This window comes from Chiloscyllium punctatum, chromosome 10 (genome assembly GCF_047496795.1).
Source record: "Chiloscyllium punctatum isolate Juve2018m chromosome 10, sChiPun1.3, whole genome shotgun sequence".
Lineage (NCBI taxonomy): Eukaryota > Metazoa > Chordata > Chondrichthyes > Orectolobiformes > Hemiscylliidae > Chiloscyllium > Chiloscyllium punctatum.
The window spans coordinates 14,824,367-14,851,037 of record NC_092748.1 but is presented as its reverse complement, the minus strand read 5'-3'; the positions used below and the strand labels follow the sequence as shown (position 1 = coordinate 14,851,037).

General features: G+C 41.4%; 1 protein-coding gene across 1 annotated transcript in view; it reads right to left on the bottom strand.

The window, feature by feature from the left end:
* LOC140481912 (partitioning defective 3 homolog B-like) overlaps nt 1-26,671 on the bottom strand; it is a 997,517-nt gene that overhangs the window by 880,891 nt on the left and 89,955 nt on the right. Inside the window, exon 3 of the mRNA XM_072578586.1 lies at nt 8,434-8,535. Within this exon, the coding sequence (XP_072434687.1) occupies nt 8,434-8,535 (102 nt within the window). The remainder of the gene's footprint in view (nt 1-8,433; nt 8,536-26,671) is intronic.

Sequence of the window (26,671 nt, the reverse complement as noted above, 5' to 3'; positions counted from 1 at the left end):
TCCACAACACAGAACTGCTCATAATTCAGCATCAATAGGCAGAAGCATTAGAGAGGCAACAAGGACAGATGGTGAGAGTGATGAGAATATCACAGTGATGCAGTCAGGGATGCTCTCTTGAAATTCATGTTAAGGGATATTGATGGAAATGAGTGGAAAGGACCCTCACTACACCCAACTGGCACCAACTCTTCATCATAAATATGGCTCACCTTCAATAATCACAAATGCTTTCAAAAATGATACAATTTAATGCCCTTTTCATTATTTATTTGTTCTGGTGGGATTGATAGCTGTACACAAGGAATTTATGTGCACAAATATACAGACTTATTTTAATTTGCTTATGGGATCTGGGCATAAGTGGCAAGGCCAACATTCATTGCCTGCTCTAATTGCCCTTGAACTGAGTGGAATCCTGGGCCATTTCTGACGACAATTAAGAATTGTTATGCACCCAGAGTCACATGTAGACCAGGCTAAGTGAGGACGGCAGATTTCCTTCCCTAAGATAAAATTCGTGAACCAAATTAGTTTTTATGCAATTGGCAATAGTTATATGGATATCATTATGCAAGCATTTAATTACAATTTTGTAAAATTGGATTCAAGTTTCACCATCTGCCATGGTGGGATGCAAACCCACATCCTCAGAATCATTATCACTACACCACCACTTCTCCACACGTCCAGTCAGTGCCAAGCTTGCATTCCCCTGACTTCCGTCGCTCCACTAATGACAACTATACTTTCCACCCAGTCAATGCCACAAACTCCAGAAATCCCTCTCTAAACCTATCAGCCTTTCTTTTTGTACTGAAGCTACTCCGTAAACTTTATTTGACAATCCTTTCCCTAACCTGATACCTCATACCCCAATGTTCAATTTCAATTCAGATGTTTTAATGATGCAAAAGTATAACACATTGTTTTGTCGTTACAGTCAACACCATGGAACACTCCCACTAAGTTTCTGAAAACATTGCTTCTCAGTTAAAATGTTTGCAACCAAACAAATAGTTGGGAGTCCTGGTACACACAATTAATGTTACACAAGTTGCACTACAGCACATTAATTGAAACAAAAATAAAAATTAATTGCAGTTAGTTGTCAATAGTTAACATGGCAAAAACATTTTGGGAAGCATTTCAAATCCAAGGAACAAGTAAAGAGGTTGATGCTTCATTTCTCATCTTTGTATGAAATAGGTTAATATCATGAGGCTCAATTTCAATCCTGGTTCGAAATTTGAGCTTTCTAGAAATTCCTATATCTCACGGTTCCTGTACGTTAATCTTATAATGCACTTACAGAACAGAAATGGTGGCTCAGTGGTTATCACTGCTGCCACACAGTGCCAAGGACACGGGTTTGATTCCAGCTTCGGGCGACTGTCTGTGTGGAGTTTGCACATTCTCCCAGTGTCTGATCGGTTTCCTCCAGGTGCTCCACTTTCCTCCCACAATCCAAAGATGTGCAGGTTAGGTGAATTGGCCATGCTAAATTACCCATAGTGTTCAGGAATGTGTAGGTTACGTACATTAGTCAGGGTTAAATATAGAGTAACGGGTTTGGGCAGAAGACTCTTCACAGGGTCAGTGTGGATTTGTTGGGCCGAAGGGCCTGTTTCCATGCTGGAGGGATTCTAAAAAGAAACAAGCTGCTCCATCCAACTTGTCTCTGGGAAAGTTTGTGCTGATCACAAGCTTCATCTCACTTTACTTCATCTTATTCCATTAGTATATTCCTCTATTCATTTTTACCTCAAAAGGCAGATTTGTCTCAATTTCAGTACGGTAGTGAGTTTCACAATAGAACCACTTTCCAAATAATGAAGTTGCTCCTGAGTTACCTATTGCGCTTATTGCTAATCATCTTAATTTCTTTGCCCACAACTTTAGATGTTTCCCAGGTGGAAGCATCTTTGTACATCCAGCTTATCAAAACTGTTCATAATGCGAAAGAGCTTTAGTTCCCTGCAGTCCGAAAGACACATCTGTTTACACTCTGAAAAACCTTGTGATTTTTGACTCAGAGTTATTTTCGTTTTGTTGGTTACTTGAACTTTGCTCAACGTAAGGAATGCAAACTTTTAACTTGGTCTTCAGGTTCTGGAAGAATTCAAAAGGCAAAGGAAGGTCTTGTATTTTGATATACCTCATCACATTCTGAGGGTAGTTTAAAGGTTTCACAGAAATAGAGTTTAAACACAAATACCTATGCAGGCACTGTGGACGTCATTTGGCATAAATCAAGGACTCAGTGGTCCAACAGTGCGCAGAATAAGCAGACACCATCCAATTTCAGATAAATATTGGTCAAGTGAATTCTCCGCTCCTCTTAAAAGTATGGTATGTGAAAAGAAAAGGATTGGTGAAGACAAGTGCAGGTTCAACACTGTCAGTAACAGCAGACTTTACACTGGGGAGCTAAGAAAAGGCTGACTGACTAAATATATACTTTGGTTCTGACCTCACAAAAGGAGGACAAAATAACATACCTGAAATGTTGGGGAACACATGGTTTAGTGGGGGAGAAACTGAAGAAAATCAACATTACTAGGGTGATGATGTTGGGGAAATCAATAGGATTAAGTGGGATAAATCCCCAAGGCCTAATAATCTACATCCCAGAGTACTTCAGGAAGTGGCCCCAGAAATACTGGATGGTCATATTCTCAAGATACGTTAGACTCTGGAACAGTTCCTCCAAATTGTAGGGAAGCTAATGTAAGTCCCCTACTGAAAAAGGGAGGCAGAAAGAAAAAAGGGAATTATAGCCCAGTCAGCTTGACAAAAATGGTGGGGAACATGCTGAAGTTCATTATAAAAGACTTAATAGCTGAATATATGGAAAACTGAGTCAGCGTGCATGTATGAAAGGGAAGTCATGCTTGACAAATCTACTGGAAGTCTTCATGGATGTAACTCACTGTCATGAAGGGGAAGCCAGTGGGTGTGGTTTATTTGTCAAAAGTCTTCTGAAAGTCCAAAGTCCCACATAAAAGGTTAGTTTGCAAAATTAAAGCACATGGGTCTGGGGTTAGTGTATTGAAATGGATATGTTTGTGATTAGAACAATGTCAGCCAGATGGATTTCATTGAGTATGAGTTATCTGATTGGGGCTGATTATCTGAATAGCTAAAACATTGAGAGAGGGAAATGTGCAATAAGACCTGGCTGTCCCTGCATACCAATCACTGAAGGTAAAGATGCAGGTGCAGCACTGTCAAGAAGAAATAATGGTATGTTGGCTTTCAGGGTGACAGGAGTGAAGTACAGGAGCAGGAATGTCTTCTTGCAATTACTCCCAGGTCCTTAGGGAGACCATACCTGTAATATTATGTGCTATTTTGGTATACTTATCCAAGGAAGGATGCTCTGGCTATAGAAAGTTTGCCAGACTGATTCCTGGGAGGACTGACATACAGGAGGGTGGGGGGAGGTGAATTAATTAGGATTATGTTTGGGGAGTTGAGAAGAATGTGGGGCAATCTCATAGAAGTCTATAAAATTCTAACAGGATTAAACGGGACAGATGCAGGATGGACGTTCCTGATGAAAGGGAAGTCCAGAATTTGGGGTCACAGTCTAAGGATATGGGGTAAACTATTTAAGACTGAGAGGAAGAGATATTTCTTCATCCAGAGAGCAGCAAAAACATTCAAGATCAAACACTGTAACAGGAGTAATTGGATATACCATTTGGGGGCTAAACGGGATCCAAGAATCGGAGGTTAAAGCAGGAAGAGACTATTGGATTTGCCACCCCTGATGAAGGGCTTTTGCCGGAAACATCGATTTTCCTACTCCTTGGATGCTGCTTGACCTGCTGTGCTTTTCCAACACCCACTCTAATCTAGATTCTGATCTCCAGTCCTCGCTTTTGCCTTGCATGAGCAGCCATGATCAGATGAATGGCAGGCAGGTGCGAAGTATTGAATAGGCCACTCCTCCTTCTAACGTCTATGTTTCTGTGCTGCAATGCATCTTTTACGCATACCTGAACCTGGCTGCAGATTAACATTTAATTTAAAAGAAAACCTGGCAATGCAGCACTGTCAGCATCACATCAAAAAGATTCTAAAGACTTAACATGGAATCTAGCCAATGAAAGCTATCAATTAAGCTAGAGTTCAGTTTGATGTGAAACAATGCTTCCTGGTACAAGAGTTGCACTGACATCAATGATTAGATAGATCTTTGTTTCCTTCGGTTTAAGATCACAGTTTTCTCTCCATTTGTCAAAGATATTGACTTATTATGGGGTATAAGCAACAGGGCACAAGCTCCTGCTCCTTCACAAACTCAGCTGATGTGATGTACAAGCCAGAATAGCTACAGTTTGGGGAGAATAATAAGTGAGAGAAAGTGAGGACTGCAGATGCTGGAGATCAGAGTTGAGAGTGTGGTGTTGGAAAAGCACAGCAGGTCAGGCAGCATCCCAGGAGCAGGAAAGTCAACATTTCAAGGAATGTTGGGGTGAGGGTGGGGTGGTATGCACTGAGAGATAAATCGGAGGGTGCAGGTGAGGGAAAGGTGGCTAGGAAGGGGATAGGTAGATGCAGGTGGGGCATGATGGTGATAGGTCAGAGGGAAGGATGGACTGGATAGGTGGGAAGGAAGATGGATAGGTCGGACAGTTCAAGAGGACTGTGCCAAGTTGGAGGGTTGGATCAGGGATAAGGTTGGGGCAGGAGAGATAAGAAAACTGGCAAAATTGACATTAATGCTACATGATTGGAATAACTTACAAGGAAACAACATGATTAAGAATCACCTTGCTCTGACCCAACATGAGCCCTTGTACATTTTACACTTTCTCACAATAAACATTCAGATCAAGAAAGATGAAGGATGTGGGCTCAAGCCAAGAGGAAAGAAGCAGTCAAGAACATCATCAACTTGACATGTTCCACTGTTCCCACTGGGAACTTGTTTCATTGTCAGTAGTCTTACTATCCCAGTCACGTTAGCACAACTGCTTCATAATATATTGCTAAATTTCCAAATGGCTTTTAACTACTGTAAACCTGGTTCTTCTTTATTATTTAGTATTCTGATTATGCAACATACTTTTCCACTGCTGTATTTGATTGACTTCAGTTTCTGTAATCTTGTAACCTCAAAACCAATTAATCATTTATTGCTTTGCAACAATTTGCAATACACTCAGCTGTTTTGTTTTTATTTGAAGTCTGCTCCAATTCTAATTACAGCTTTGATTTAGGTTCCATGGATAACTTTGCCATCAATTTATGTTTTCATTTCACGTATCCGACACTCCCTTAAAACCTTGCTCAAATAACCATCCTACTTTATCAGACTGAACACAATGGTCTAAGTGTGATGAAGGGAGATAGCACTGGTGAGAAAAGAGGGGGAAATCAGCTTCACTCCATTCCAATTTCAACAAATGAAGTCGATCAATGTAATTAACAGGGTAACCGGAGTCCAAACCCAAGCAGATCGAGAATATGCCTTAGTACCATATAGAGACAAGTTTTTTCCCAGGGTGAAGGATTCAATAACGAGAGGTCATGCTTTCAAAGTGAGAGGTGGAAAGTTTAAGGGGGATACACGTGGCAAGTACTCCACACAGAGGGTGGTGGGCATTTGGTACGCATTGCCAGCAGAGGTGGTAGAGGCAGGCACGGTAGATTCATTTAAGATGCGTCTGGACAGATGCATGAGTAGGTGGGAGCAGAGGGATACAAATGCTTGGGAATTGACCAACAGGTTTAGACAGTACATTTGGATCGGTTCAGGCTTGGATGGCTGAAGGGCCTGTTCCTGGGGTATAAATTTTCTTTGTTCTATTTCCAATTTTGTGAACAGGTAGCACACTTTTGCCACAAGTTCAAAAACGAAAGTACCTAAAAAGTCCATCACTAATCTTACTTAGTGACAGTTTTATGAAATTTTTTTAAAAATCTGATAACACATTTCTTTAAATTCACTTGCGGGACATGGGCGTCACTGGCTGGCCAATGTTCCCCTCAAGAAGTTGGTGATTTTGATCCAGAAACAGTGAAGGAACAGCAATATGTTCGAAGTCAGGACAGTGAGCGGCTTGGAGGTGAACTTGCAGGTGGTGGTGCTCCCACATATCTGCTGCTCTAGTCATTCATGAGGGATTCCAGTGCATTAACTCTTTTACTCCCACTCATTCATAATGATGAGTCAGGAGACCACTGTAAATTATGAACTCTTAAAATACAAAACATTGAAAGAAAGGAGAGATTTGCATTTATCAGTATCTCTCACAATGTTAAGATATCACAACGTGTTTCAGACCTATAAGTGTCTACAAAATGGCACTTTTCATTATAATGAATGAAAATGGAGCAGCCAAATTGTGCACAGCATGACAATGAGATATGTGACTGGTAGCACTGGTCGTGCAATAAATCTGAGTCAGGACATGAATGCGGTTTCTCTGCTCTTCTTCAAATATACCACATGTTTTAAGATACACCCCAAAAAAAGCTTTAGCAAGATGCAAGCATAGAATTATACCAATATGTATCAATGTATCAGGGTAACCATCACAATGGAAACCACAGTATTCATGTAGTATCTGATCACTTACTATTGTAACTGTGATTTCAGGGAAATGTAATGGAGGACATGTAAATTTTCATATTTTCACCCTTTGTACAACAGAACAACAATTTGGAAGTTCTTTTATGTTGGCATTAGTGATATGCTGATGCTGCTGGGTCCTACTGCTTACAACATTTATTGAGCACCTTTAATGTCGTAAAATGTCCCAAGGTATTTGGGTCTCATGCAGGTCGCTGAAAGCCCCAAGCAAAATAGCTGAATTATCCTTAGCTGTCAAAAAGTAACATGGCAAAGCCAATATAAAAGCTACTTTAAGTTATTGTCTGAAGACAGCATTTTGAGCTAAATAACCAGCATGGCTATTTAAGTCAAATTGACTGTCCTGAAACCAATTTGAGGTGATGAATTAAGTGCATTGCATAGATTAAATATATATTTGGCTTCAGTGAAATGTTTTTTTTTTACATAGCTTATGGGCATCCATATTCTAAATAAGCCTAATGACAACACAGTCATCTCCGCCTACACTTACTCATTTAATCTTCACTCCCAGTTGTAAACATTTGTTCCATCGATCATTATTTTCAAGCAGCTAGCCAACATAGTGGGAAGTTCTCTTATTATAAGTTTTCCCTCCACAGCTACTGCTCCAGGAAAGAACCAAATTTATTTTCTAAGCCTTAATCTACCTCCAGCTCGGTGTTTGTTCTTCTTGCCTCCTGCGAGTGCTTGGTAAAGTATGAACATACATACAAACATACAAGTTAGAGTGCCCTTGAGCTCACTCCACTATCCAAATCAAGATCATAGCTGTTCTGATGGGGGCTTCCTCTCTGCATTCCACATTCTGGGGCAGCACAATGGCTCAGCGGTCAGTACTGCTGCCTCACAGCGTCAGGGACCCGGGTTCGATTCCTGCCTCGGCCAACTGTTTGCACATTCTCCTTGTGTTCACATGGATTTCCTCCCCAAACACGTGCAGGTTAGATGGATTGACTATGCTAAATTGGCCATAATACCCAGGGATGAGCAGGCTGGGTAGATTAGCCATGAGAAATGCAGTGTTCCAAGGATAGGGTCTGGATGGGAAGCTCTTCAGATGGTCGGCGTGGACTCGACAGGCCAAATGGTCTGCTTCAACACTGTAGTGATTCTACGATTCCTGCCTTAGCAAATAATCTTTGGCTCGGCCAGCTCGTCAGGATGATAGCAATCTGTGGATTTAGGCCAGAAGCTCATCCAGGATCCCATTAGTCTATCCATATAAACTTACAACTTGAGTCAGACAATCACCTCTGACAATATTTTCTGGCCATCTTTATCACATTTATTTCTAAAATCAAGGCTACGGGATCAAGGCTATCCCCACTCAACAAATTAAATTTAATCGCATTTGGCAAGAAGAATAAGGACTGAAAATAAACAAAATACCACAATGCACCAACCCTTCATTAGAGAAGCTAGTCAACCACAGTGTATTGCAGTGCATCTAACGCTTTTGCCATCCATTTCAACACCATCCTTGCAAGGGTCACTGCAGTTGGATTGTCAATTCTGAAGCAGTTTATTCAGTTCCATAATTTGCGTTGGTAACAAGCAAAATGAGCCTTTATTTTAAACGATTATTTACTGCAGTGCCTAGAATATTCAGCAATCTCTTGAAATCCAAGGGTATGCCAAGAGGATTGTCAGCCTCCCCCTGAACATGGACCAAGAAAAAGAATCCAAGAGCATGCAATCCAAAAGGTAACATCTTGAGCCTGAGAGTCAGTAAAAGACTAAAATTATTTGTGATGTGGGATTGTAGCCGTAATCACAAAACATTCACAAGAACATTATCAAGACAACCAAAAAGGAGTCATTACCTTATCCTTATCTTCCACGACATCAATCAGTACATCATCTGGGTCCAGTATTCCTCCATCCATATACTCCAAATGGTGAATTTTTATTGAGTATCCAGCATCCTGCATGATTTGGGTGGGGGAGAAAAATAAAAGTGTATTTAAACTATAACCAGAGATGGAACTAGTGTCAAGACATCTGTACATTTATTACAGAGATTGCTAGAAAAATCTCAGCAGGTCTGGCAGCACCTGTAGAGAGAAAGCAGAATTATTCTTTCCGGTCAGGTGACCTTCCTTCTTAAGAATTGGTGGGGGGGGGGGGGGGGCACTCACCAGACACAAAACATTAACTCTGCTTTCTCCCCACAGATGCTGCCAGACCTGCTGAGTCTTTCTAGCAATTTCTGTTTTTGCTTCTGATTCCAAGAATATGCAGTTCTTTGTTTATTTTTCATTGTTTGTACACATCACTGTTGCTTTGTTGTTGCCAAGTCAAAATCTTGAAACTTTCAAGTTTTGCAGAAGCACTTGCAACCCCTCCCCAAAAAAGCAGCAGCAGTCTAAGGTGGCAGCTCACTGCCACTTTCTCAAATGTATCGAGAGGTGAGCAACAAAGAAAGACCTTATTAGAGAAAGCCCCTGTCCAAGAATGACCTCAAACTAAATAAAACTGAGGATTCACTTTGTAATTTAGGTGGCAGTAATGTTGGACATTTGACAAATGCTGCATACAAGGCCAGTCTACACAAGTTTTCAACAGATTTCACCAGAAGCAGTCTAAATAAATCATTTTTCTTGGATTTACAATTCCATTTTTTTCTTGTAGGAAATTATTGACATGGGTTGATTAGAAGAACGCTTTTGTCATGTCAGTCTGAGCTGCAATGAATCTTTTTAGCTGATTGCTCACAGAAACACTAAAGTCATTACAACTACTGAGAATCGATGTATACAAGTGGCAAGACCTGCCTGTTAATATTTCTCACAAGCAACTTTCTGTGACATGTAAAAAAAAAATGACAAAGACCAGTTATTTTCAATATGGAGAGAAGCTACCCTGCAACAGACACCCACCACCTGATTGACTTCAAGACTCACTTAAAGGGAAGCTTAAAACTAAATCACTGACCTTTAATCAATTATGAATCTTAAGACCTATGGGCTTTTAACCTGACCTAAGGCATATCAATTAAATTTTCTGGCTTGAAATGACACACTTGAAAAGAAGGAATGATAAAACATATTTTTCAGCACCAAACGTTGGCCTACATTCACTCCAGTGAGGTACATTTGGATGTTTTATTACAATCAAAGGCAGCACAGAAATAAGTAGCGGTTATTATTATGCCGACAAAGCATGTCCTCAGTGCAAAGAATGAGCTCTGACTGCTGCAGCTAAGCATGCCACTGGGACAGGGCTGAACAGACTTTTGAACTTTGGTGGTTAGGGGGGGGGGGGGGGGGGGGGAGTCTAATCTCTGTTGAAGTGTAGGAAACGGTGCAATGGAAACCTCATTCCCACTCAAGACAACAAATAGGGTTAAAAGTCTCAAGTGAAACATGGCCCCAATGCCACCACTCTTTCTTGCATGGAGGTCTCTGAAGCATGACTTTCCTGAGACTTAGAGGTTTATGGGTTCGAGAACACACGCGGTGAGCAACTGCTGACACAATGGATGTCGGAAGTGGTGGATGATGCTTAGAAAACATGAAATCATAAGCTGACAGGAATCAATAAAATGTGCAAGTCAACAGAAACATAGAGAAAAAAAATCCTCTGAAGCAACTCCAGAGCAGTCAGTCAATTTGTGGTTTCTTTTTCCCCTCAGTAGGGAGGGCTCAGAGGCGGTCAGAGTGTTAGGAGAAAATGTTTTTTAAAAAAGTCACCATGGCAACGTATTGATTCACACAGTAGTTCACACTCCTACACAAACTAATTAGTAACTGTCTAGCCTTGATTCGTTTCCATTTTGGTTACTAATAGCTCTATACTTTGAAATTACAGTAATTACCTAAAAGGTCCCTACTAATTGACACAGTTTTATGACGGTTCACAACATTGTTCAGGTCTGTGTGTGTGTGTCTGTGTGTGTGTGTCTCTCCACATGTACCCATTCCTTTTTCCATCCACTAAAAGAAAGAAATTATTTTCACATATATTCAACAGGAAGGACATTAACAAAGTAAGAAAGTTACATAAAAATGATGGTTACATTAATCCTACTGCACACAGTTCTGGTTAACATATTACAAAACAAAGGATATAGAGACACCATCAAACTGCAGATGATAACAAAAATGGAGAGTCTTCAGACCTCAAGAAAGAATGAACAGAATGAGATTCTAAAGATCGAGGGGTGGCTTCAGAGGTTGGCTAGATGGTCCATAATGGACCTGATTGGAACCAAGGGCAGGACTATAAAATGTGCACAAATGCTAAAGATTAAACATGGGTATAATTTTACTCTGTTATATTTCCATATGGTTTTAAAAATGGAAATCTTGTTTAAAGCATCTTCAGTCCTGTAGCAACCTTTTGATGTAGGAACCCACGATTGTACTCTTTTTGCTCATAAACATTTTTTCTGTGCAGAGATGAAGCAGCAGCACTGGAACTCCTACACACTTTCTGCCTTTGCTTCATGACTTGGTACAAAACTATATTACACATTTTGGAGTAAGTGTTCCCAACAGAATTCAATTTGTACTTGCAATTACGGCCTGGTGTGATAAATCAATGCTCCCTTGTGTACTCTCAAAAGATCTCAAGGCACTATTACCAAAAAAAGAGCAGGGGAATTCTCCCCGTGCCTTGGCCAATATTTAGTCCACAAACATCATCAAAGCAGATAATCCAGCAACTCACTGTGGAATATTGCTGAGTCCAAACCTGCTGCCACATTCCCTGTATTACAACAGAGATGAATTATGCTTCAAATTACTTCATTGGCTGTGAAGCATTTTGAACTTGTGAAAGGTGCTAGATAAATGCACAACCTCCTTTCATAGGCTGTATCGCAGTCGGCACCATCAACTTCATAAAACGGAGAATAAAACAGTAGATTATTGTTTGGGAAAAATAATCAGCTGAAAGTTATCTGAGCAGAATCCAGACTTCTCTTCGTTCCATTATGGTGGTGATGAATATTTTCTGTTAAAGGGTCGCTAATGGCTTTAAGACTGGAAACAAGTCTCTGAAATAAAATTAGTGAGGATGTAATTGCAAACCATCAGTGCTGGGAGTACTCCAGGCAGATGTAGAAGTTGTTTTCAAAATGTTAATATTAAGAGGTACAGCATTTCAAAACTGGCAACATCCTGCATTCCAGATCTCAGGCTGCATTTGTCAGGCTGCGTGGTTGGGAATGGGTTGAGTCAACCAGTTCAAAGCACAGTCATACAAGGTCAATGGTCGCTTCAACAGGTACAATGGAGATTACAGGAGCACCACACATACCTAAAAATGAGATGTCAAAGGCTACCAAACAGACTACTTTGTGTGCAAAACAGCACAAGTGGCAAGTTATAAGCAGAGCTAAGTGGTCTCCTGACCAATGGATAAGATCAAAGGTCTGCTGTCCTGCCATATCCAGTCATGAATGACAGTGGACAATTAAACAGAAACACTGCCACCATCTGCAAGTCCCCCCACAAGTCACTCACTATGACTGACTTGTCACTGGGTCAAAAACTTGGAATTCCGTTCCTAATGGCACTATGGATCATCCCAAAGCACCTGGACTGCAGTGGTTCAAGGAGACAGCTCACCAGCACCTTCTGAAAGGCAACTAGAGATGGACAATTTATGCTGACCCAGCAAGAGGTGCTGACCAGCCTACATTGAGTCAAAGAGATATACAGCATGGAAACTGACCTTTCAGTTCAACCTGTCCAAGCCGACCAGATACCCCAACCCAATCTAATCCCACCTGCCAGCACCTAGCCCATATCCCTTCAAACCCTTCGTATTCCTGTACCCATTCAAATGCATTTTAAATGTTGAAATTGTACCAGCCTCCAGCACTTCCTTCCTCTGGCAGCTCATTCCATACCCGTACCACCCTCTGCATGAAAAGGTTGCCCCTTAGATCTCTTTTATATCTTTCCCCTCTCACCCTAAACCTATGCCCTCTCGTTCTGGACTCTCTGACCCCAGGGAAAAGACTTTGTCTATTTATCCTATTCATGCCCCTCATGATTTTGTAAACCTCTAAAAGGTCACCCCTCAACCTCCGAAGCTCCAGGGAAAACAGCCCCAGTCTGTTCAACCTCTCCCTGTAGCTCAAATCCTCCAACCCTGGCAACATCCTGTAAATCTTTTCTGAACCCTTTTAAGTGGGAGGCACGGTGGCACAGTGGTTAGCACTGCTGCCTCACAGCGCCAGAGACCCGGGTTCAATTCCCGACTCAGGCGACTGACTGTGTGGAGTTTGCACATTCTCCCCGTGTCTACGTGGGTTTCCTCTGGGTGCTCCAGTTTCCTCCCACAGTCCAAAGATGTGCACGTCAGGTGAATTGGCCATGCTAAGTTGCCCGTAGTGTTAGGTAAAGGGGTAAATGTAGGGGAATGGGTGGGTTGTGCTTCGGCGGGTCGGTGTGGACTTGTTGGGCCGAAGGCCCTGTTTCCACATTGTAAGTAATCTAATCTAATCTTAAGTTTCACAACATCTTTCCGATAGGAAGGAGACCAGAATTGCACGCAATATTGCAACAGTGGCCTAACCAATGTCCTGTACAGCCGCAACATGACCTCCCAACTCCTGTACTCAATATTCTGACCAATAAAAGAAAGCATACCAAACGCCTTCTTCACTATCCTATCTACCTGAGACTCCACTTTCAAGGAGTTATGAACCTGCACTCCAAGGTCTCTTTGTTCAGCAATACTCCCTAGGACCTTACCATTAAGTGTAGAAGTCCTGCTAAGATTTGCTTTCCCAAAATGCAGCACCTCGCATTTATCTGAATTAAACTACATCTGCCACTTCTCAGCCCATTGGCCTATCTGGTCCAGATCCTGTTGTAATCTGAGGTAACCCTCTTCACTGTCCACTACACCTCCAATTTTGGTGTCATCTGCAAACTTACTAAAATGTACCTCTTATGCTCGCAACCAAATCATTTATGTAAATGACAAACAGTAGAGGGCCCAGCACCGATCATTGTGGCACTCCACTGGTCAGAGGCCTCCAGTCTGAAAAACAACTCTCCACCACCACTCTCTGTCTTCTACCTTTGAGCCAGTTCTGTATCCAAATGGTATCCTACAAATGAATTAAAAAAATAAAACTTGAGCTGCTCAGAGTAGGTCAAAATGCACAAGGTTGACAACTAGTCTGTCGTCAGTACAACACCTCGCTGAACAAGCCAGTGATTTCTTTTTTGAAAACTTGTTTAAAAGGAATTAAATCTTACACACAGCAACTCAAAAAAAAGGTCCAGTTTTTAGATATTTCTGGTTTTTGGACAGCTGGATTTGAAGCACTTACACCTGCTCTTCTTGTCAGTGCAAAACAGCACTGATGTTTGCCCATTATGCTTATTCAGGATTCACTCTTCCATAATTAAAACTTATTTTTTGCCTCATCATTTCATATCGTGATTCATTATGGTTGGAATCAGAATGAGAAATGGTGCAAACCCATAGCTGAAGGGAAGAGTAAGAGGAAAATAGGCACCCTGCGATTCAACTGGTTCTTAATTCAATAAGATAATGACCAATCTGCATTTCAACTCCCTTTATCCACATCGAATTCACATCCCTCCAATAATTTTGGCTCATATTGATGTAAACTTTCTGTTGATTGCCCACAAAGCATGTTGAGACTATGGTGTTCCAGACTTTCACAATCTGGAGACTGAAGAAGTCCATCCTGACATGACCTCCGAAAGGCCTGGCTCCAACTTTAAGGTCAGACTCCATTGGTTTAGACTGTCCCATTAGTAGAAAGAAACTAAGCAAATCATGGGTGGCTGCCCGTCTTCTGTGGTTATGTCCATGCTCAGGTGACCATGGAGACACGGCATTCAGAGTCTGTTAGTATGACTGTACATGCCTTTTGAAAGAGGTAGGCTCTGCAGGGACTGAGGGGTATAATCACTCCACAGTAACAGTTTACTTAATTCTGTTAGGTTTCTGGTGTTGTTTTACAAGTTTTCATCAACCCATTCGTTTGCATTATATTGTCTTGCGTGATGCGATGTGCCTTTAACAGGATTTGCTCTGTCCTGTTTCTCTGGAAAGCAAATGTTATAAACCTGGAATCAAGCTGCCTGCTATGTTCCCACAGTGGTGTAACCACTACCTGTGGTCTTATTTCAAAGTAGATAATAGCACGACTGGGTGGAGTCAAGCTTACACAGACCCAGGGTTTGCAGGTTTTGCTTTCAGTTGGTGAAGTGAGAACTTGGGAAGAAATCTTTGTAGTAGCTTATGTTCTCTTCGTACTGCTGGGTTCATATTGTCAAGTTTTCTTTTCTACTTGCCTATGCCAAGGGTGCTCATGGGAGACTGCTCTACTGGAATAGCTAATCAGCAGTAGTTAATATATAAATTATTTTGTTAGGCATTTCAATAGAGTTAAGTTAATTTTTTAAAAGTTATATTTTGTCTGTAATTTAACTGTAGTGCAAGAATAAAGTGTATTTTGCTTAAAGCCTCATAGTTTGACCAATTGAATTGCAACTGGAACGCAATGCATTAGACTTGCCTTTAAGTGAGAAAAAGTTAGGTCTGGACTATCGAATACGGACACATTTTGAGGGGATTTGGTCTGATCCATAACACCTGGGACTGTCGAACTCATTATTTTCAAGGTTTCTTTCAGAAGAGTAGAAAAGAATAGTAAATGATATTAAATTTTCTCAACAACCTCAATTAAAATTATTTATTGATTCAGAACCTATGATTGATAACAGTGAGACCATATTTTCAAAATAAGAAAGGAAACCAAAAGTGTGGTGCAATTCAGATCAACAACAGCATTCAAATTAAGGGAGCATTTTTTCTATTCCTGAGTTTCACTGTATCTTACCTGGATACTGAGCAGATTATGGCACACTTCCCGAGGTCATGAAAGGCACTACAGACATAAAACATCTTTTCTCTCAATTTGAACCAGGCTCACAGATAGCCAGAACATGAGTCCAGGATACTGCCTTGCCCCAGAGGCAAATAGAATAGAATTACAGAATCCCGACAGTACAGCAGCAGACCATTCAGCCCATCAAGTCCACCCCCACCCCCCCCCCTAATGTATCCCTGTAACCTTGCATTTCCCATGGCTACTCCACTGAGCCTGCATATCCCTGGACACCATGGATATTTTAGCAATGCCAATCCACCTAGCCTGCACATCTTTAGACTGTGGAAGGAAACCGGAATAGCCGGAGGAAACCCACACAGATGGTCACCCAATGGTGGAATTGAATCGGAGTCCCTGGTGCTGTGAGGCAACAGTGCTAACCACTGAGCCACTGTACAAGCTGACATCTACCAAGCTAGCTCCTGGGGAAAGCAGTGCACACTGGAGAATAATGAACAGATATAAAAGAAACATTTGCATTTATGTCACGGTTTTCATGACCAAGGATTTCCTAAAGCACATCACAGCCAATTGGTAATTTGAAAAATTAGCACCAAATTGCATTTAGCAAACTTCCACAGAGGGAAAGACAAGGATGGTCAGAGAACTCATTTTAGCAATACTTTTGGCAAGCACACCAGGTAAAACTTGACTGTGTTTCTTCAGATCATGGGCTGCCATGGAAACAACAAGCCCTACATTATAACTGGCTCTTTCAGGTGGATGTAATACCATACAATAAATCCTACAGGTTACTGCGGATTACTGCTTTGGCATAACAATGCTCACCTTGCACCTGTGAATTAAGGAAATAACGTATTTAAACTAATTCAGTTATGGCACCTTAATTCCTCTACAGCAATCAACCCCTTTAGAGAGGTAGAGAGGAGACATAATAGAGGGGCCAGAATAAAATTCCTGAAGGATTTAGGCAGAGTAGATAGATGAAAATATTCTCATTGCCAGAGTGGTCAGGAATTCGGGGACTTTTTTTTGTCAATTGTTCTAAATCAAAGTTGACATGCAAAAACATTTTTTCCAAAGGAAAACAAAGGTAGTGAGTGGCTTAGATCTTGAATGTTTCAGTGTGCTGAAGACAGTTTCAATTTCCCTTTGACTGCCACAGCAGCTATCAACATCCTGGGAGTTACCAGTGACCAGAAACTGAACTGGACTGGCCGTACAAATACATAGGTGACAAGAACAAAGGACAGAAGCTAGGAACACGGCACCAAGTTAGTACCCAAAGCCTGCCCACCATCTACAATGCACAAGGAATATTCAAGGAAACAATAGGTATATTTTTAGATTTTCAAGGCGTCAAGGGGCTTGGAGAGAAAGCAGAAATATAGCACTGAAACAGAGGATCAACCGTCATCATACAAGCAGAGCAGACTCGTAGGCTGAATGGCTTGTTCCTGCTTCCAAGTTTCTATTTTTTTTTGGCATAGCTACTCAATTGGGTCCACAATGAGTGCTAAGGGAACCAACCAGGGGAAACGTTATGTTGCTCTTACAATCAACAGTAGCAGATGCTTCTGTTCATGACAGCTTTGGTAGATATGACTACTGCACAACTCCCTTGGAGACCAAATCTCTCCTCACATTGATACCTCCATTACATTGTATCTATTGCTACTCAGACAGTTATGATTCTTCAAGAGTTCTCCACTCCAGACAGAATCCCTGTGGAATCGCTAATTGAGTAGGTTTAAAGTAGAGAGTGACAGCTTTTTAAATTACAGTGATATAAAGGAATATGGGGATAGTATGGAAAAAGACATTAAAGTGGATGATCAGCCTTAATTGTATTGAATGGTGGGGAACACCCAATGGGCTGAATGGCCTACTGTTGTCCCTGTGTTCCATCAAGGACAATTCTTCAGTACATAATTTTATTAAGTTGACTTCAAAATACTTGTTGACCATACCCCAGGCATGTCTAATATTCATCCTTTGAAACGGGCTTCATAAGTAGAAAGGGTGTCAAAGGCAGCATTTGGCAAGCTTGCCTTCATTGGTCAGAGCATTGAGAATAGGAATTCGGGACATCATGTTGTGGCTGTACATTTGAGAGGCCACTTTTGGAGTACAGTGTACTGTTCATGGAGTCCCTACAATGTGGAAACAGGCCATCCAGCACAACAAGTCCACACCAACTCTCTAAAGAGCATCCTACACAGACTCACCCCCACCCCACTATCATATCCCTGTAACCCTACATTTCTCATGGCTAATCCACCTCATCTACACACTCCCGGACACTATGGGCAATTTATCATGGCCAATTGACCTAAGCTGCCATAGAGTCAAAAGAGTCATAGAGATGTACAGCACGGATTCAGACCCTTCAATCCATCTCATCCATACTGACCAGATATCCCAACTCAAATCTTATCCCACCTGTCTGCACCCGACCCATATTCCTCCAAACCCTTCCTACTCATGTACCCATCCAGATGCCTTCTAAATGTTGCAATTGCACTAGCCTCCACCACAAAAGAGACAGTGCAAGATAGCAGACGTTGACACAACCCTCCCAAATCGTCTCAACACCTTCTATGCTCACTTTGAGCAGCATTTCAGCAGAGAGGTAACACCTATTCAGACAAGTCTTGACGAACCTGTCCCAACAGTCACTGCATCAGAGGTCAGATCAGTTTTCCTTCGTGTGAATCCAAGGAAAGCGAAGGGTCCAGACGGAGTACCAGGCCGTGCACTCAGAGCACGTGCAGATCAACTGGCAGAGGTCTTCTCGGACATCTTCAACCTCTCCCTACAGCAGGCCACTGTCCCCTGCCTGTTTCAAGTGGGCCAACATCATCCCTGTGCCTAGAATGACTCATGCAGCATGTCTCAATGATTACTGCCCAGTGGCCCTAACTTCTATGGTCATGAAAGGTTGGTCATGGCATTAGTCAATTCCAGCCTCCCCAGTACTCTTGACCCATTCCAATTTGCCTATCAGACCCACAGATCTACGTCAGACGCCATATCACTTGCCCTCCTCCTTAGAACATCTTGACACCAAGAACAGCTATGTAAGAATCCTACTCATTGACTACAGTTCAACCTTCAACACTATTATCCCCTCGAGACAGGTTACTGAACTTAGTGATCTCAGACTAAGCCCCACTCTCTGTAACTGAATCCTCAATTTCATGACCCACAAGCCACAGTCAATGAAGATTGGGGACAATACCTCATCCTCAATAACACTCAACACTGGAGCTGCCTGCCCCTCCCCCCACCCAAGGGGTGCGTACTCAACCCTCTATCATACTCACTGTATACCCATGACTGCGTCGCCAAATACCAGACTAATGTCATTTACAAGTTTGCTGATGACATCACCATAGTCGATCGAATCTCAGATGGCAACAAAACAGACTACAGAGGGGAGGTGGAAGACCAGGAAAAATGGTCCACTGTGAACAACCTAGCTCTCAATGTTGGCAAAACCAAGGACCTCATTATTGACTTTCGGCAGGATGTTACTCATGCTACCCCATACATTAACAGCACAGAGGTGGATTGAGTGGAGAGAGTGTCAAGCTCCTGGGAGTGGTCATCAGCAACAAGCTTTCTTGGACTCTTCATGTGGATTCACTGGTTACAAAGGCCCAACAATGTCTCTTTTTCCTCAAGCAGCTGAGTAAATTTGGTAAGACAGCAAATACCATTGCCAAATTTTATAGGTGCGCCACCGACTGTACCATTTAAGATTGGAGACGGTTATAGAGAATGGTGAACTTGGTTGGGACAATCACAAAGACCAACCTCCTATATATAGAATTCATCTACCAGGCCAACTGACAAGGAAAGGCCGCCAGCATTCTCAAAGATCCATCCCACCCTGGCAATGTTTTTCCATAACCTCGACCATCGGAGAGAAGGTACAGAAGCCTGAATACACGCACCAGCCGATTTCGAAACAGTTTCTACCCTACTGTTGTTAGAATACTGAATGGACTCACAAACTTAGCATTTGCCTGTACCTGTATTTTTGTTTTGCCGCTGTTTACCTACTATTTACTTATCTATGCTATTTAACTATGTGATCTGCCTATATTGCTCGCAAGATAAAGCTTTTCACTGTGCCTTGGTACACATGACAATGAACTCAATTCAATTCACTTCCTCTGGCAGCTCATTTCATACATGTGAAAAAGTTGCCCCTTAGGTCTCTTTTATATCTTTCCCCTCTCACCCTAAACCTATGCCCTCTAGTTCTGGACTCCGCAACCTAGGGAGAAGACTTTGTCTATTTACCCTATCCATGCCCCTCATGATTTTATACACTTCTATAAAGGTCACCCCTCAGCTCCAACGCTCCAGGGAAAACAGCCCTAGCCTTTCCAACCTCAAATCCTCCAACGCTGGCAACATCCTTGTAAATCTTTTCTGAACCCTTTCAAGTTTCACAACATCTTTCCGATAGGAAGGAGACCAGAAGTGCACGCAATATTCCAAAAGTGGCCTAACCAATGTCCTGTACAGCTGCAACATGACCTCCCAACTCCTGTACTCAATATTCTGACCAATAAAGGAAAGCATACCAAATACCTTCTTCACTATCCTATCTACCTGTGACTCCACTTTCAAGAAACTATGAACCTTCACTCCAAGGTCTCTTTGTTCAGCAACTCTCCCTAGGACCTTACCATTAAGTGTATAAGTCCTGCTAAGATTTGCTTTCCCAAAATGCAACACCTCGCATTTATCCAAATTAAACTCCATTTGCCACTCCTCAGCCCATTGGCCCATCTGACCAAGATCCTGTCGTAATCCAAGGTAACCTTCTTCGCTGTCCACTACTCCTCCAATTTGGTGTCATCTGCAAACTTACTAACTATACCTCTCATGCTCACATCCAAATCATTTATATAAATGATGAAAAGTAGTGGACCTAACACAGATCCTGTGGCACTACACTGGGCACAGGCCTCCAGTTTGAAAAACAATCCTCCACCACCACCCTCTGTCCTCTACCTTTGAGCCAGTTCTGTATCCAAATTGCTAGTTCTCCCTGTATTCTGTGAGATCTAACCTTGCTAACCAGCCTCCCATGGGGAACCTTGTCAAACACCTTACTGAAATCCATATACATCATATCTATCGCTCTGCCCTCATCAATCCTCTTTGTTACTTCTTCAAACAACTCAATCAAGTTTGTGAGACATGATTTCCCATGCACAAAACCAGGTTGACTATCCCTAATCAGTCCTTGCCTTTCCAAATACATGTACATCGTGTCCCTCAGGATTCCCTCCAACAACTTGCCCATACTGACGTCAGCCTCACCGATCTATAGTTCCCTGGCTTATCCTTGCCACCTTTCTTAAATAGTGGCACCACATTAGCCAACATCCAGCACCTCACCTGTGACTATCGATGATACAAATATCTCAGCAAGAGGTTCAGCAATCACTTCCCACAGAGTTCTAGGGTACACCTGATCAGGTCCTGGGGATTTATCCACTTGTGTTTCAAGACATCCAGCACTTTCTCCTCTGTAATATGGATATTTTTTAAGATGTCACCACATTTTTAAGATTTCCCCACATTCTTCCTCTTCCATATCCTTTTCCAAAAAACTCGTTTAGTATCTCCCATGGCTCCACGCATTTTTGAAATGCCCTATTCTCTCCCAGCTACCCTTTTATACTTAATGTATTTGTAAAGTCCCTAAGGATTTTCCATAACTCTATTTGCCAAAGTTATCTCATGTCCCCTTTTTGCCCTCCTGATTTCCCTCTTAAGTATGCTCCTACTGTCTTTATACTCTAAGGATTCACTCGATCTTATGGGAGGAAACTGGAGAAGCCGGACGAAACCCTCGCAGACACGGGGAGAATGTACAAACTCCACACAGACAATCGCTAGAGGATGGACTTGAACCGGTTCCCTGGCCCTGTGAGGAAACAGTGCTAAGCACCGAGTCACCACGCTATCACCCTTCTATAGGGAGGATATTATTAAATTTGAAAGATTACAGAAGAGATTTGCATGGATGTTACTGGGAACAAAGGGTTTGAATTATAAGGAGAAGCTGGATAAGCTGCTACATTTTGCCCTGGAGCTTAAGAAGTTGAGAGGTGACCTTGTCAAGGTTTATAAAATCATGAGGGGCATGGATAAAGTAAAGTGAATTGAAAAAGTCTTTTCCCTAGGATAGGGTAGTTCAAAACTAGGGGGCACAGGTTTAAGATGAGAGAGGAAAGATTTAAAAGAGACCGGAGGGGCAACTTTTCCTGCACAGAAGATCATGCGTACGTGGAATGAACTGCCTGAGGAAATGGCAGATGTTACAGTTAAAACATGTTTAAATAAACATTGGACAGGTGCATGAATAGGAAAGGTTTAGAGGGCTAGGGGCCAAACACAGGCAAATTGGACTAGTTTAGATTGGGACATCCAATCTGCATGGACATGTTGGACCAAAAGGTCTGTATCCCAGTTGTATGACTCCATGGCTAAGTCAGGCATGTGATGGATGGTGCAGCTCCAGTAACTCTCCAAGATATTTGGCACTGTCAAGAACAAAGCAGTGCACTTGATTGGCACCACACTCCCCCATTGCTAGTGTGCAATAGCAACAGTACGTGCAAGGTACACAGCAATAATGTTTCAAGGAGCCTCAAGACATTGGGAATAGAAATAGGCCACTCAGCTCCTCAAACCTGTTCCAGCATTCAATGAGATCTTGGCTAATTTGCAACCCAAGTCCATATACTTGCCCTTTCCATGTAGAAGTACTTCCCAACATGTCTCCTAAATGATTTGGCCCTAATTCTCAGTTTATGCCCCCTAGTTCCAGAATCCACAACCAGCAGAAATAGTTTCTCTTTACCTACTCAGTCTTTTCCTATTACTATCCTCAAGACTTCAATCATATCATCCCTTAACCTTCTCAATTTCAGAGAAAACTGACGTCATTTGTATAATCGCTCTTCACAACTTAACCCCTGATGTCAAGGTATCATTCTTATAAAAACTACTTTGTACACCCTCCAAGGCCAAGATATCCTTCCTAAAGCATGGTGCCCAGATCTGCTCAAAGCACTCCAACTGGGGTGTAACCAGAGTTTTCTATAACTGCAGTATAACTTCTGCATCATTATACTCCTGTCCTCTAAATATAAAAGTAAGCATTCCACTAGCTTACTGGCTTATTTTCTGCACCTGTTCATAACAGTTTAAAGATCTATACACCTGAACCCCCAAGTCTCATTGGACATCCGCTGTATTTAACTTCATACTATCTAGAAAGTGTCTTGATCTATCCTTTTTTGATCCAAAATAGATAACCGTACACTTGCTGACATTGAACTCCATCTGCCACAGTTTTGTCCATTTCTTAGACTATGAATATCCTTTTCTAAGTTTATGCTATAATCTACTCGGTCTTCAATGCTGCCTAATTTTGCGTTATCAGAAAACTTGGACATATGATTTTCTATGCCTTTATCCAAGTCATTAGTAAATATGAAAAATTGAGGCCCTAATACAGACCATTGTGGGACACCATCAGTTGCATCCTGCCAATTTAAGTACTGACCCATTATCCCTACATTCTGCTGCCAGGCATTCAACCAATTTCCCAGCCACACCAGCAATGTGCCCTTAATTCTACCTGAGTTTACAGTCTCTTAAGTGAATCTTTACCAAATGCCTCTGGACACCCATATAAACAACATCTATAAGCATTTCCCTTACCTGCTACCTTATTCATTTCTTCAAAAAACTCAATGTGGTCAGGCAAGACCTACCTAGCTCTCTTTAATTAATTGAAGACTTTCAACGTGTTCAGTTTCCCCATCCTGGATTATAGATTCCAACAGTTTCCCCACCTCTGACATTAGGTTACTCTTCCATAATGCCATGGCTTTGCTCTTTTGCCTTTTTAAAAAGCAGAGTGACATATGCAATTTTCCAATCCAGTTAGGCGACACCTGTATCTCAGAGTCTGAACACTTATAGTTAGGACCTCGATGCACTCCTCGATTTCCTTTAACATCCTCAGAAGGAAACTGTCTGGTCCTCGGAATTTGTCACTCTTTAGTTCCATTAGTTTACTCATCAGCAATGTTTTACTTACGATAATTTTATTCAGTCCCTGTTTCTGATCCACTATTAATTCCATCGGACTTTTAGTAAGCTAATCTCTTTTTCTACTATAAATTCTGAAGCAAAGTAATTATTTAACTTGTCTGCCATTTCCCCATAGTTATTGGCACTAATTCACTTTCAGGTTTTAGTGGGACAACGTTGTTCCTGACCATCCACTTTTCTTTCATATGTTTACACAATTTCTTCATGTTGACTTTGATGTCCCTGGTCGGGTTCCTTCATAATCCCTTTTAGTAGTTTTTATAAGCCACTCTTTGTGGTCTTTGTATCTTTCCCATGCAGCAGAAACTGTATTGCTTTATTAATTTTTGTAAGCTCTTGTAGTTTAATATTGGCTCTCATCTCCTTAACTGGTCATGGCTCCTTAGGCAGCACCTTCCAAACCCACAACCACTATCATGTAAAAAGACAAAGACAGCAGATACATGGCAACTGACCATCTGCAAGTTCCTCTCCAAATTGTTCACCATCCTGATCTGGAACTATATCACTGTTCCTTCACTGTCACTGGGTCAAAGTCCTGGAAATCCTTCCTGAACAGCATTGTGAGTGCATCTACACAAAAAGAACTGCAGCAGGTTTTTGGGGACAGCTCACGGGGCAAGTGAGGATGGGGTATAATAAAAGCTGAGCCAGTCAGCGAAGACCATATTTCAAATAAACATAAAAGAAAAGCACTACCAAGAGAGAATAATTTGTGGTTTGGGAAAAAAAAGTGTGTTGAAATGGAATGAGATGAAATGCTCTTGCAGAGACCCATGTAGACTCAACAGACTGAATGGCTTCTTTGTGCTGCAACTGTTCTGATTCTAGCCACATACCTACATACAGTAGAGCGCCACATTAGCTAAATCTTTTTGCAATGGGAAGATTCCGGAATAGCCTGTCACAAATTAGTCACTTTACAAGAGCCCACTACGGTGATCCCCATAGAGACTGACTACTTTTAAATAGCAATTGCAACTTCCAATTGATAGTGGAAATGACAAGTGGCAATTGAGACATTTATTCTAACAATAGAGTAACAGCACGTTTGACCAAAAACCATAAATGTGGGCAACTTACACTTTAAAATACAGAATGGAATACCTATCTTTTTACGTTGTTGCTCCTCACTTTAAAGTAACAGTTACACATCTCTTCAGGAAATATCCTGTCGCCCAGAATCGGTCTAAAGTAGGTCTTTGTTCCCAAAGATTTACTGTTGCTCTTTTCCTTTCTCCACCTGAAATCATCCTTCATAGTGGGTTTACGACTGGAAGTCACAGAGTCATAAAAGTATACAGAACAGAAATAGGACCTTTGGCCCAACCTTTTGGTCCAAGTCCTCCATCTTGTGCAAAGTGGATAAATATTCTAGCTGTAGTGTAACTGCTCACACAGATGGCCTTTCCACACTGAGTGCACACACAGTACCCAGAAACTCCGATTAGTTATCCTTGAAACCCTAAATCTCTTTTTATCTAGGAACTAAGTAGACAGATGAAAGCACAACTGTCTACAGGCAGAATTCTCAACAGTTTTCAAAGACTCTCAGTTCATCCACTGTCAGCACACAAGTTGCAGTTACTGCCTCCACATGAAACAAAATTCACCTTTCCCCCAGTAAAACAATCCAGAGTCTCTTTGATCTTTAGCAACCAAATTACCTGGGCTTCCTGTTCTGTATTCAGAACATGATATCCCCTATTTACTTTCTCCTAAATTTAAAAGACAGCCCTGAAATAATAATCTTAAGAATTTATCAACTATAACATTATCAACAGAACCAACTTGGATGCAATTGATTCAATAGAAATAATTAAACTTTTAAAAAATTATGTCATTTCTTATCATTTCCCTCATATTGACAGTTCTCCAAGTTGATAGGGTTTGGGTTGGGTGATCTGGAAAAGACATGGCACAGAAACTCTGCACTAAAGTTAAGTTTCTTGAGTGGAATATGGCATACCTGGCAATACTATTCCTTCCACGTTTATGCTCAACCAAGCTTCAACATCACCACAGTATTCAGACAGTAATAGAGTCATACATCACAGAAACAGACCCTTTGGTCCATCCTGTCTGTACCAATCAGGTTTCCCAAACTAAACTAGTGCAACTTGTCTGTGCTTGACCCATATCTCTCTAAACCTTTCCTATTCATGTACCTGTCCTAATGTCTTTTAAATGTTGTAAATGTACCTACTTCTACACTACTTCCTCTGGCAGTTCTTTCCATGTACACTACCTTCTGTGTGAAAAAGTTACCCCTCAGGTCCCTTTTAAATCTTTCTCATCTCACCTTAAACCTATGCCCTTTAGTTTTGAACTCCTTTACCCTGGGGAAAAGGCCTTTGCTATTCACCTTATCCATTTCCCTCTTGATTTCATAATCCTCTCCAAGGTCACCCCTTAGTCTCCTAACCTCCAGAGGAAAAAATACGTTCCAGGCTATCCAGCCTTTCCCTGTAACTCAAACTCTCCCAACTCCAGTAACATCCTTGTAAATCTTTTCTGCACCATTTCCAATTTGTGATCTCTGCTAAAGTTCTCATTGGAACTTGCCAGGATTTAAATATTTGTGCAGAACATTTATCTTCAAAAGACAGTAGCCGTCACTGTAAAATAGATTATCATCGCTTCATTACAGTTTCTGCAAGAATCAACCCTTCGCACATGTGCTACAACATACATCTTCAAAAAGAACACATTTTCTCATTAGAACAACTGTTTCAACGCTGCCTGCAATCTGTGCACATTTAATACTTTCTCCAAATTACAAAAATAACTCATGGAAGACTTCTCTACCCCTACGCCTGACAATCATTCCAAAGATACAGTTGGTAATTATGATGTTGATTTCTTCTCTCTTCAGTCAATAGCAATGCTGTTGCCCAGGAATGCAAATAAAACTTCAACATAACTAAAAGAAATGGAGAAAAAAAATTAAAAATGAAACAAGTCATGAATTATGTCAGAAATTATGACTACATGGGTCCTTTGTATCCATTTGAAATCAACTGTTTACACAGCTTGATTGCCATGAAGGATTTAAT